The 12541-nt window shown below is 37.5% G+C and overlaps 1 protein-coding gene across 2 annotated transcripts; it reads right to left on the bottom strand.

Annotated features, from left to right (window-relative positions):
• Nucleotides 1-2176: 2176 nt before the first annotated feature.
• Nucleotides 2177-12401, bottom strand: SMNDC1 (survival motor neuron domain containing 1). Of its 2 annotated transcripts, none has more exons than XM_037496231.2 (6): nucleotides 12222-12401; nucleotides 11058-11177; nucleotides 6381-6523; nucleotides 5664-5825; nucleotides 3842-3995; nucleotides 2177-3424 (listed from the first exon to the last, which is right to left on the bottom strand). In XM_037496231.2, exons 2-6 carry the CDS (start codon nucleotides 11175-11177, stop codon nucleotides 3287-3289), a joined length of 717 nt encoding a protein of 238 aa, XP_037352128.1. In that variant the 5' UTR covers nucleotides 12222-12401; the 3' UTR covers nucleotides 2177-3286. The 2 variants fall into 2 exon arrangements, with proteins under 2 accessions (XP_037352128.1, XP_054546640.1); XM_054690665.1 differs by lacking the exon at nucleotides 12222-12401 and adding an exon at nucleotides 8273-8462 and having other exon boundaries at nucleotides 11058-11097.
• Nucleotides 12402-12541: the final 140 nt, after the last annotated feature.

The following is a 12541-nucleotide window of genomic DNA, read 5'->3' as shown; positions in this document are numbered from 1 at the left end:
TTAACAACTATAAAACCTTGTTGGTTTTAATTTTCTTCCTTTCATAGTTCAGTTAATAGCCAAGTACCAAAACAAAGCTTTAAAAATATCTTTAGATGAATTTGCAAATAGCATTTTTTTCATTTTTTATAATTACAATCTGCAGATACACAAAACTCAATTACGATTTTCCTTTGTTATCTGATGCTTTTCCCTTGCTATTTAAAGGCAGACTTACCTCAGCATTAAAACTACATTTTAATGGAAACACGTATCCTTTTGTTGTGACAACAAGCATTAAAAAAAATGATTTACAGTAAGAAAATGTATTTCACTTTGGTATGATGCCTAGTCTTTATAACTTAAGGAAACTGCAGCTTGCAGAAGTACTTTTCATTTTAAAAATTAGACTGCTATCAGGCATGAACACTGGGATCACATGTTCGTCAAAAAGCAGATGTTCACCTGGACAGGTAGGTCTAGGATAGACCCAGATCCAGGACTCCCTCTCAATTTTAAGTATTAGGGGTGACTTTTATTGCAATCTTTATCCCCCCCCCCATTAAGAAACATGCCTTAAGATACTCTCATGTAAAAATTAAACCTTTACTTAAAATGTAATATATCATTAACTTTGGTAATTTGATAACACTTCAGTAATACATTTATAATTGGGGACATCAAATCATAAACAATGAGCATCATTATCCATTATAGTGTGAACTGTTACCATTTAAGTATCAGGTAGTAACCATGACCATGTGCTGCAAAATAGCAAGTACTTCCACACTTCCACAGAGCTTATCATATGCCAGGAACTCTACTACTAAGCACTTTACATATGCGTACTCATTCTTAACCACCTATTTTCATTCTACAGCTGAGAAAACAAGCATAGAGGAGCGATGCACATAGATTAATTGAAGGAGCCAGGATTTACAGCAGTCTGGCTCCAGAGTTCTTGCTCTTCTAATATAACCTTTCTACGCATTATAAAATAGCGTTCATTATCTGTCGTTACTATTGAAATTGAAAATTCTGTTTACTTATTTTTGGAATGTTAGGATTGTTCTGTCCTTGAAATGACCAATAACAAGCAGCAGCTATAAATCATTTAATGGTTCAATTATTTTCAGGACTTAAGTTTCCTTTCCTGACAGAGGAAACTACATTAAATTTTATAACAAAGCTTCATATGAGCAAGTGTCAGTATTTGCTTTTAGAATAGTGAAAGCTTGATCACCATTTGTGAAATACCACTGATAACTATGTTTCTCATTAAGCATCTTCTCAAATTTAGCATCACACTGTGACAGGTACTCTAGATGCCAGAAGGTCCTACTTTTTAGTTAGTCCAGAGACACTATCATCCTGGCACTAGGACTTTTCAAAGGACCATTATCTAGGCCTTTGACAGAAGGACTAATAATCTTATATTAAAACCTATTTAAAAGGTTTTATATAACATGGTCACCTTTATTCCTTATCTCCCTCCTACTTCAAACCTTCCAGCAAAATGAACATGCAGAAAAGAAGACCCATAGGGTCAAAAGAGTCACAATTCTCAGTACAAGTTTTGCCTACACAAACACCAAATGACTACTAGTCCGACATACCACGGTCATCTCGCCAAAAACCTTTTGTGGTTACACAATTAAGCAAAATTCCTACCGGTTTTGAATTCAAAGGATTCCACTGCAGTTTTCCATGGCTAGTACAGTTTAAGAATGTTAGCGTATATTTTCCAGACTGAGCTTTTTTTCAATTGTAACTTGTGCTCTGTGTTTAACAAATTCTTCAGTTTTTCGTTCTATCCTACATGCCCTCCTAACCTGTGGTCATAAATTATAGGAAGAAAAACTAATCTCCTGGGTTGGGAGTGAGGAGGGGCAAGATGAAAAAGTGTACCTCATTACTATCCTCCGAGAACTTCCAGTTTATCAAAAATCAAAATTCATAAAAAGTTTGTTTTCGCCTTCATCAAAAATTTACAAACACTTCTATACACAATACAAGTCCTTAATATGGAACAAACTTTCTGTTTTAGGATCCAATTTCTTATGTCTAATGGAAGATATACAAAAGGAATGTATTGAAACCTTTAACATATTCAATATTCTCTTTTATGTGCAAGTACATTGTGGCTTAATCATTCAATGCTAACAGCTAAAGATTTTACCCTTCTGTTAACACACCCTGGAGATTTTAAAAACATTTTATTTAATAAAAGTTAAACATACAAAAACTGAAATTAATGCACACCCTAAAAATTACCATCTTCCATTAATAGGAAGATCCTTTTCTATGCATATGTTTAGCTTACACTCAACTCGGGATAACTGTGATGTTCACTTATACCAACAAATGCTGACAACTTGATCTAGTTAACAAAAATTACAAACTCAGCTACACGAACATAATATACAGGGAAAGTATGGTCAGATTAATGCACAAGAAATACAGTTAAGTTTAATGATGAAACATTCAGTACTCTTGTTCATTAATTTAGACTTGGTTTTTTACAAAAATAGTATCTACATTGTATACAGGGCTATACATCAGCTTTTTGTTTTCTCATATAAACATTACACATCCAAAAACTTGTACCACTACCGTAAGTGAAAGATCAACATAGGAAAAATCAAATATATAAAAACCAAAAACCCTTAGAAAAGGTAGCTGGTCCTAAACATGGTTTCTTACATAAAACTAAAACTCAGTGAAATGAAAAAAAGAGCTGGATCAGTTTTAGAGATGGCTTAATAGGCTTAGGAGACAAGTTATTGAAAGAAAACCTCAAAACAAACTTTTCCATTTACAAATTAACCTACTTTAGGCTTCCTTGTTCAACAGAGGTTTAAATTGAAGATTTAAAAAAAAGAAAAGATCTTTTTAGCAGGTTGGTGTTTTACCTTGGTGTTCTCCAGTGAATTGCTAGAATATGTGGCAAGCTCAAAGCATCTGGGAATTCCAAGTTAGGACTTTAAAAAGGTATATAACAGCCATTATGTGGGGCCTGATATTAGGAAGGTCAACACTTCATCTAAGTGCTGTGTTTATGCACATCGATCTAGAAAAGTTGCTTAATCCAACAAACTTTGAGGAAACTGGTAGTAGTGATGAAAAAAGTTAAATGAATAAGCAGTTATCAAATGCAGTTTCTTCAAGTTTCATTCTATTGAAGTCAAACATTGACAACAACGATATCTTCCTTACTCATCTAACAAATAATTTACCTTTAGAAAAATATAAGGATAAAAAGGTAAATGTAAAGCCCTGCAGAGATGAAATCCAACAGTTTTTCTGATTATTGAGGCATCAAATGCCTGACATTGTATTTAGAGGTATCTTGATACTGTGTCATAGGTTTATCAGCAATTCCACAAGTTCCTACTCCAACTTTGCCAGTTACACTCTCAGGTGAAGCAAAAATACTCCTCTTTACCTAGGGGAAATGAAAACAGAAACAACTCCTGATTAGTTTTGGAAACAAACTCCAAAATAGATTTAGAAAGAAAAATGCATCAATGGAACTCAAATGGTTTTTAAATAAAACCTAGCAGTGGTGCCCAGCATAAGGCACACTAAGAAAGCAGGTTCAACACTGCCTCTCGTGGTATATAAGGCAGCAACTAATTTTTCAAGTTTTAGTTCACAGAACTTCAATCTTTTTTAAATTCCTGACGCAAACTCATAGTGTTTTTAGTTCAGAAACAGTGACTACTGGAGATATATTTCAATAAAACCAAAAAGAAAATTGAAGAGGATTCTGAATTCATGATCCATTTACGTATTTTAAAGATCTTTCTCAAAGGTAGCTGCACTTTTCAAAGTACAAAGTATAATGAAAGAATTTACTAACCTGGCCTTTTTTGTTTTTAGAATAGGCTCTGTTGTTGAACTGTTGCCATTTCACTTTCTGGTCCTCTCTTTCCTGCTCAAGTTCTTTTATTCTCTGTGCTTTTTTCAAAGCTTTCTTTTTTTTATATTCACGCTGCTGAGCAATCATTTCTTTTCTGTGTGAATATAACAGTAAAATGTCAACTCAAGATTTAAGATGACTTCTTTAAGAGATATTTGGGGGGGGGCCTAATAAACATACACACTGTTTACTCAATGGATAAAAGCACTAACATCAATACTAATCACCCGCAACTCCTACCTTTCAAGCATAACTACTACCCATTTAAATCAAACATGTATGTAACTTTTTATTTATGGCATATATACATTTTTCCCAGTTGTGTTTTGGGTGTAGGATTTCAACATTTATAACTGCGTAAATATTAATTTCCAAATAGACACCAATATTCTGAACTTGGGGAAAAAATGTATGGATAGAGTCATGCAAATTCAACTAGATTGAAAGAGCACAGCAGCTCAAAAGGAAATCAGTGAACAATTCTTAAAACAAAAATCAGGGTTTACTCTAAACACTAAGCAGGATCAAGAGCCTAAAGCTATCTCAATTTCTGCTTAATCTGACTTCTCAGCAAAAGGATGCAGAAAGGTCTTTATAAGAGGCAGTAAGAATTACTCCTCTATCACATAATCACCACCACACGAAGCTAAAATAAAATGTTTTGTTCTGCAATGTGATTTTTTTATTAGGGTACTCAAATGTTATTTTAATAGATGTAATTTTCCCAAATTCAAATTTATTTATGTAGCAGCTTAAATTCTTGACACATCCAAAAGGAAGCAATCTGTAGCATGTATGAAACAAAACATTACTAATCATACACATGAAATACCTGTTAAGCCACGCAATTCTCCACCCTCAGTGCTATTCTGTCACTATCATCTTATATCTGGATCACAGCAGTACCTGCCTTCTCTGCTGCCAGGGACCATTCTACAGCTCAAATGATTATCTATCTCTCCTCTACTCTAAATGCACCGGTGGCTTTCAAGCTCTATGATCTCTATCTTTCTAACCTCTTCTCCTGTCAAACCAACCATGCTTGAGTCCAAAATTTATACCACAGGGATTTCTACTATAGCTTTACATTCCCCCTTTGTTTTCTTTTTTGAAAGCAAACACTGAGGTCTTACAATATGTTAAGAACTGCACTATGTGCATTATTAATGCTACAATTTAATCCTACTATCCAGTAGCACAGATACTATCATCCCTTGTTTCACAGACAAGGAAGCAAAAGTCAAGCCACTTAACCAAGGTCAAACCTCTGGTGTGTTGCCTGGCTAAGTTTTACTTTTGAAATTTCAGTTTCAATGTCATATTCTCAAAAATATCTGCCCTGATGACTACCATGAAATTTAGGTACCTTTCCTTCGTCCCTTCGAGTACCCATTATATTCCGTTCATATCTTCCATAGTTTATTATTAAAGTTCTCTGATTATGTGCATGTTCTCTAGTCTATAAAATCAGTCAGGACAGATCCAAGTAGATCTTCCTTACTGTGGAGGAGCTTCAGCACCTGGCTTAGTGTGAAGTGCAGTGTCCTCTTATAAACAAACACAGGATGCCTGGGTGGAACCCAAGTGTCTCACCTTCCTAGGAGTACATCTAACAGTGCTGAGCAGGTGCTGCCAACCTTCAAAAGACTGCTGAGAAATAGTAATTTTCCTACCCTGACCCCAACCCAGCTGGCGTAACTCTGCGACTGCATGAACACCTGAATGGGAGACTGCATCTCCAACACCATGTAAGGACACTTACTTGGACATGGGCTTGCTGCCGCTGTCCTCCTTGGCCTTCCTGCCCTCCTCCACGGGCCTGAGGTTCAACAGTGGGGTCACCTCGGCGTTGCCATAGCCGGCAAAGGTGATGGCGGCCGTGCCGTTGTCCTCGTCGATCTCCTCGATCTCCGCTTCGTAACACCTGCAGAGATATCATGGCTGTAAGCAGGTGAGTAGAGGTCCAGTACTCCGCTGCCAAGATCTTACAGTGTAGTGACTCAGCTAGGACATGGTCTACAACACAACACTAATTAAATGGCCCTTTCAGCAAAGACAGTAAAAAACAGTGGCTGCAGTCGGCCACCTACTACCACAGAAGGAAGCCGTCAAAGTGCCGCCAGGAGGGCCTCATGTCCCCTAACTGTGTTCTAGTCCATTTCTCTGAGAACAGGTATTTCTTACAAAAATAATTTCAGTGTATGCGCTTAACAAGAGTCTAAAACACCAACCAGCCCATTTTCAAATCAAATTCAAAACAGAGAGATCTCTCCTCTAGGATCCACGCTGTTCTTCTACCCCAAACCTAATCGACAGCTAGAAACTATGCTATCTTGGTGGCGACCACCCAAGAATCAAATTGGTTGGATAAATCATGTAGGTTATAAAGATTAAAATAGGGTAGTTCAAACTGAATAAAAACATCTTACCATTGTATTTTATCATTTCATGTTATAGTTAGAGTTTTTTCTACACTTACTGTCCGTCTTCACTCCAGATTGCCATACACTTGTCTCCTACTTTCCATGAATGAGTAGGCTGAGTAGAAGCAAAACTGTCTGAACTTGCAAGAGTTTCAGAAGGTTGAGTTGACAGAAGATCTTTTGTCAATTCTATGACTTCCTAAAAAATGGAAAACAAAAACCGTAACTTTATTTTAATCATATTTTCACCAACTCTTCAGCAAGTAAATTGTTTTTGAAGATGACAGCTTTCACACCATACAGCACTTAGTAAGTACTTTACACATATTTACTTGTAGTTCACAGCAACAGTATGAAGTATTAGATATTATGAAGTTATTATCTCCAAGTAGAAACAGGTATGTCTTACACAGTAGTAGAACGAAAGTTTAAACCCGGACAGTTGCTTTTCAACTTAAGCATAAAAACTATAAAATTAGGGTAGGCTTGCATTTATACCATGAATTGTTTCTCAGCACCTATTTTAGCTGACTAGCTCCCTCTGAAGATGAAAAACAGTCAATTATGAGGGACTGAACTAGATTTAAGATCACTTTTACCTCTTACCATTATCATACATATATCATGCAACCGTACTGTTTTATAGGGCATTATTTGGTAACACTAACTGCCTGGCCAGTAAGCCTACCCCCCCACCCCAAATACTCAAAGCGGATGTATTAGTAACTAAGTGTTCTTATCACATACTCTACTAAAACACTATAGGCATAAAAAAGCAGTTGACTCCTACTTACTATAAAACTTACCCCACCTGGGTAAAGAGATTACCAATGCTTTCTGTGTAGTAAATATATATACACATACATATATATATATATATAATCTAATTCAAACTTACACTTTTTTACTTCATTAAAAGGTAACTTTGTAGGCCTGGCTAGAAAGTAGTACAAGTAGATTCTACTACCTGTCTGCCATATATTTACTTTAATGAAGATCCATTTATTCGTGAAAATCTATTTACTATAACAACTTGTTTACCTATTCCCCCACTATTGCACATAAAGAGAAAAATTAGCAAAGTTAAACTCTGTATCAGTTTCTTCTAGTTCCCACTGAAGAGTTGTAATAGTTTGGGTTCAGCAGCTAAGAAAGTTAAATACTACCTCTCTCCTAAAGATTCCTGTTCCTGGTTATTTCTGAAAAACTAGTATTTGAGCCTAAAAAAAGGGAGGGGACATATTAAATACCTGGAGAAAGGTTAGTTTTGTGAACCAAAAAAAGACCTGGAAGACTCAGATTTGAACTAAATAGTCAGTAGAATGGTATCTTTAATGAAGTTTAATTAGGTGCCAAGTAGCCATTTAATTATCTTTTACTTAGATAATGCTTTGCAAATAAAGCAAAAAACTAAATAAACAGATCACATACTACACAAGGCAGAGTAAATTATCTTGTTTTTAATTAACCAACTTTAGGGTCAGGAATATATAGGCATATATAATATACAGGCATATAATAATATGATCCAGTAAGCCTGACTCAAGAACCCATAGAATCCCTATCATTAAATAATGCTACTTAACTTGGGATCATTTAACTACTCGAGCATGAATATAAATTCTGCATTTGTAGGTCTCAGATTCAGAGCTCTACTTTTCTTAAGATAGAACATTTTCCCATTATATTTTCATAAAGAAAAACATTTTCACCAAAGAAAAGGGTCCTGAAAAGTTGTGCATGATATAAAGAATCCTCATAAGCCTGTACTGACATTTTAAAAATCCAGAGCATTTATTCCTAGTGCTCTTTCACTTTGCTATACTTTACATACCCCTCCCAACAAACCATGAAGAATGTTGTAAACTTTTTTTCTTCACATGTGCATATGGCCCAAAGTATTAAGAGAAACTATTTCATGTATGAGGGGGTTCTTAAAGGTACATACCATTAATTACTTTTCCTCCCCCAAGTCTGAGTTCTGAAACTGCTCCTTCATTGACAGATGGGCAGCAGTTATAGTAATCGGCAATTCCAGGAAGCATCAGATGTTGTGATCTACATATCAGCAGGTCAAAGGGGGTGCACTCAAACACTCTGCTTACTGAAGGAAGGCGTTTCGGGGATGCAGAGAGCCACTGTAATATATGAGACAAGTGACTTGACCCCTGCCTCCTTTAGAACCAGTTTATTCAGCAAAACAGCCTAATAAATTGACTATTTTTGTGCTTATCATATATTGCCCGGGGAGCTAGTCAGTTAGCTAGCCTGTATTTTAGTATACTCACTTTTTCAAGTGTACAAAAAAGGCAATTAGGACTTCAGTAGATGAATTTGCAACCTGCTGAGTAACTTTACATCTTGTATGAAAGACAGTACATAAAGAGAAAAACAAGGAAGCCTTACTGGCAAAATGGAAGTTGACTGAAAAGATGCAGAAAGAGTACAGAGTATTTTGTCATATGTGAAATGGCAAACAAATTTATAACCGGGGTAATAATGTTCTATAAGAGGAACACATGAAATTAGATGCCATAAGATGATCCAAATTATAACAATAAGGAGGCCACAAACTCAGTCATCAATCTAAACAGATTTTTTAGCAAATATGAAAAGCAGAATGTAGTATCAATGGCACAAGGTGTATCACAGAAAGCAAAGAGAAAAAATTTTAAAAGCCCACAAGATAGTAGCCATATCTATACTCAATGGAAACAACAATTATTAGGTAGAAGCAGATAGCTAACACTGTTCACTATTTTATCTAATATTAAATTATGGCTTCCATTTTTGAATTTTCAGTGCCAACAGACCTATAGCCAATAGCAAAAATGGAAAAAAAAAGTTTTTGTTTGTTTTATGATAGAATTAAAGAAACCATGATCAAGATTGATCAGAAAAAACATTCTACATTAACTATCTGAAATGTTAGTACTTAAGTTTTTTAATCTGTGCCAGCCAATGCGGTAGTCACATGTGACTTTAATTAAAAATTCAGTTCTTCAACTGAAGACATATTGTAAATATTCAGGCCAGTGGTATGGTATCACACAGCAGATACAGAACATGGACATCACAGAAAGTTGGACAGTGCTGTTCTAAATGGTTGTAGAAGAGGAATTTTACAGAGGATTTTACAGATAAGTGATCCCGACGTGATTATTAATTAAATCCTAAGTAATCATTTGTATGTTTACTACAATGCTTGCCACAATGATCTTCCTACAGTACTTTCTATTATAAATCATGTCATAGGTAAGGCAATACTGCCAAGACTCCAATGACAATTTATCTTAGAAATACAAAAAATAACTAATGATGCAATTTCAATCTTTACTCCCAATTCCTCCTCCTCCAGTTCCACATGTACTTCTCCACTGCCCAGGAAGCAATACACATAACACTGACACATACAATGTTTTCACTTCTTCAAAGGAAAAAAGGACTCCTTTTAAGTTGGTAAAAGATGGGGAATGTCAGGATCCCTTTTTGAGGCAAGCAGAAAGTTGGCCTAGGAATGGAAGAAAATGCTCCTAAAACATCTTTTTCTTATTGACTGGTACCCTGAAATCCACTGGCCTAAGTTCTACATAATGTAGAAGGGTCCTGTTTTCTGTGTTTAGAAAGTAACATACTATTGCAAACTTACCCTAAATCCAGAAATTTGAACCTGAAAATATTAAACTCTTCTTAATTATGCCCAGATAATGGATCCCATTTCAAATAAATTTCATTTGCTTACAATCTCTAAGTATTAGTAATTTTAATGGGCAAGATGATGATAAAGGTAAAGATTACTTAGGCTGAAGAGTCAAGTTTTATATTGAATCAGTAGAGAGACCACCTAATCAAAGACCTTTGGAAACTCAAAATATCAGGTTCAAAATTTCAAGTTCTTAAATTTGTTAGGATTTGAAGTCAGATATATTCATTAATATTATACATGGTCTATTTATTAATCAACCTGGTGTTCTGAGAAACAATAATTATTTACTGTTAGTTTTATCTTTACCTTGAAACTCAGCACAGCAAGATTTAAAAATCCGATTTCACACCACTAAACTCTAGCATGACAAAACAAATTAAGATCTCCTTTTTACCTGGAGTTATTAAATTTAACTTCAACAAGTGTCAACAACCACACTGTAAAACCTAGCCTAAGTTCAAACACTGTGATTCTAAAGCAGAAAGCAAGTAACTTTTTAGACCTTTTTATGTCTTTTCAATACAAGGTGTTACAGGCTAGCTTTGAAATGGACACACTTCATTTTCAAAGAATCCTGTGGTATTAAAAAGAATCTCAATCAGGTTCTATTCTCCTTTAAGTTTATTTATCTCCTGAAATAATTTTCTTGGCCAGATCTTTAAAAAATACTTTCCATTATGAAGTTATATGTAACTCTTCCCTAGACAGTTTGACAGACTTAACCAACTCTTATTTTTAAAAATTCTACCAGCATATAAGATTTACATAACAAAGAATAATGCTTCACTCATTCTGATGTATACAAAGTGAGGAAGCAACTCTATTACAAATCAGAAGGCCCATGTGCAGATACATGTGTACAAATGCAAAGGAGTTCCATAGGAGAAACACCCTCTTCCAAAGGATCCTTTGGATCCATCCATGTTTGGGTATCCTTTGGGTACCTATAGATTCTAAGCAATAAATCATTTGAAAGACAGAAATGCTCTTTTCAAGCAATTTAACTATAAGTGTCCCTCATACTTACTTGTAAATCTTTCTTTAATTTTAGCAAATCTTCATTTTCTCCATTTCCAGACAATGCAGCTTCAACTTGCTGGAGTTGAGCTTTGTAGCTTGCCAGCTGCTTTGCTAGATCCTCCGACATCTGGGGAAAACAAAAAGGTTAAGACCGTGAAAACTGAACCAAATTTAGCCAACCAGAAAAAGTAACTTCCCTGTCAGCCTGAATTAATCCTTACCAGTTTTGTTCCAAACTCACTGTAGTATACTGTAACTTAATGTAGCGTCATCCTCATCATTACCTTTACTTATAGTTCAGAGAAAAGCTGTGAGCCAAACCATAAATTTCAAATTAGTAGATTCTGAAGATTATAAACATTTTAGATAAATTTCATAAGTAGTAATGGAATAGAAGAGTGACAAGAAGAAGAAATATTTTTAAGCACTGAAGAATAGTTTTGGATTAACTGCACAAATAACTCTAGTAGAGCTAGTCGGGTAAGAGAGTGTGTTTAGAAGCTCTTCTACCGGGCAAAAAGCTTCCATCCAGTTACCTGGATAAAAAAACATCACAAATACTCTCCCATCTGGCATCCTAAGAAATGTGCCATTCACCAAATGTGGCTCACTCCCTCTTCCTCTCCTGGAAATAAAATAGACTCCTTTCTTGATTTACAACCAAGCCTCCAGCGCTCCCGAGGACCCCCCTCCCAGAACTTCCAGTCCAACGACAGCCTAGAACCTGGAAAGGCTCCAAAGGAGTCGGGGCGAGCCCGGCTGCCCTCCGCCCGGCCGCCCAGCCCCTCCACACCCGCCACAACTTGGCCTTTTTTTTTTTAAGACCCCGAAATTCAAGCATCAGCTTCCAGGGAAATCAAAGACACGAGCCGAGCGGGTCCCTGCGGGGCGGGAGCCCCACACCCTGAAGGCTCCTGCCGAGGGGCCGAGGGTGCTCCTCAGAGGCCCCCCGGGTCCCAGCCCCGCCGACAGGCCCCCCGGGTCAGCCGGCAAGTCGCGCCAGCCCCGTCCGAGGCGGCTCCAGGCCCCGCGCCGGGAGGCGGCGGCCGCGATTCCTCCAGCCGGCGCCAGGCCTCTCCGGCGCCGCCGGCTCCTCGGCCTCGGGCCTCCACTCCAAGTCGGGGGAGGCCGAGGCCCAGTGAGGCCTTGCTCGCCCCTCCGGGCTTGTTACCTTGTGCGGGGGCGGGAGCGGGGCGACGGGAGGGGGCCGGGGCAACAGGCGGCGGCGGCAACAGCGGCAGCAGCAGGAAAAATCCCCGCAGCGACAGGGATACACGATCTGAAGAGGGAGAACTCGGCCGGCGGCGAGGGGGAGGGGAAGAAAGCCCGGCACTGTGAAGGAGGAAAAGACGGAGGCCGGTGAAGTCTCGCGAGAACGAAAAGCCCTAAAAATCCTCGCGAGATGTCGTTCGACTCACGTGATTCTTAGCGCTCTTTGGGCCGCCCGCCCTGAAGCGCGTTGGGGACACGGGGTGGGCGGGGCTTAGCAAC

The sequence above is a fragment of the Talpa occidentalis genome, unplaced genomic scaffold (assembly GCF_014898055.3).
Source record: "Talpa occidentalis isolate TD23 unplaced genomic scaffold, MPIMG_talOcc4v2.1 talOcc4.8, whole genome shotgun sequence".
Taxonomy (NCBI): Eukaryota; Metazoa; Chordata; class Mammalia; order Eulipotyphla; family Talpidae; genus Talpa; species Talpa occidentalis.
This window is presented reverse-complemented; position numbering and strand designations above follow the sequence as displayed.

Coding starts and splice junctions, on each gene's coding strand:
- SMNDC1 (XM_037496231.2), bottom strand. CDS start 11,177: ATGTCGGAGGATCTAGCAAAGCAGCTGGCAAGCTACAAAGCTCAACTC. Junction 6,524..11,057: donor AATTAAAGAAAGATTTACAA/GTAAGTATGAGG, acceptor TCCATTTTTTAG/GAAGTCATAGAATTGACAAA. Junction 5,826..6,380: donor ATCTGGAGTGAAGACGGACA/GTAAGTGTAGAA, acceptor ATATCTCTGCAG/GTGTTACGAAGCGGAGATCG.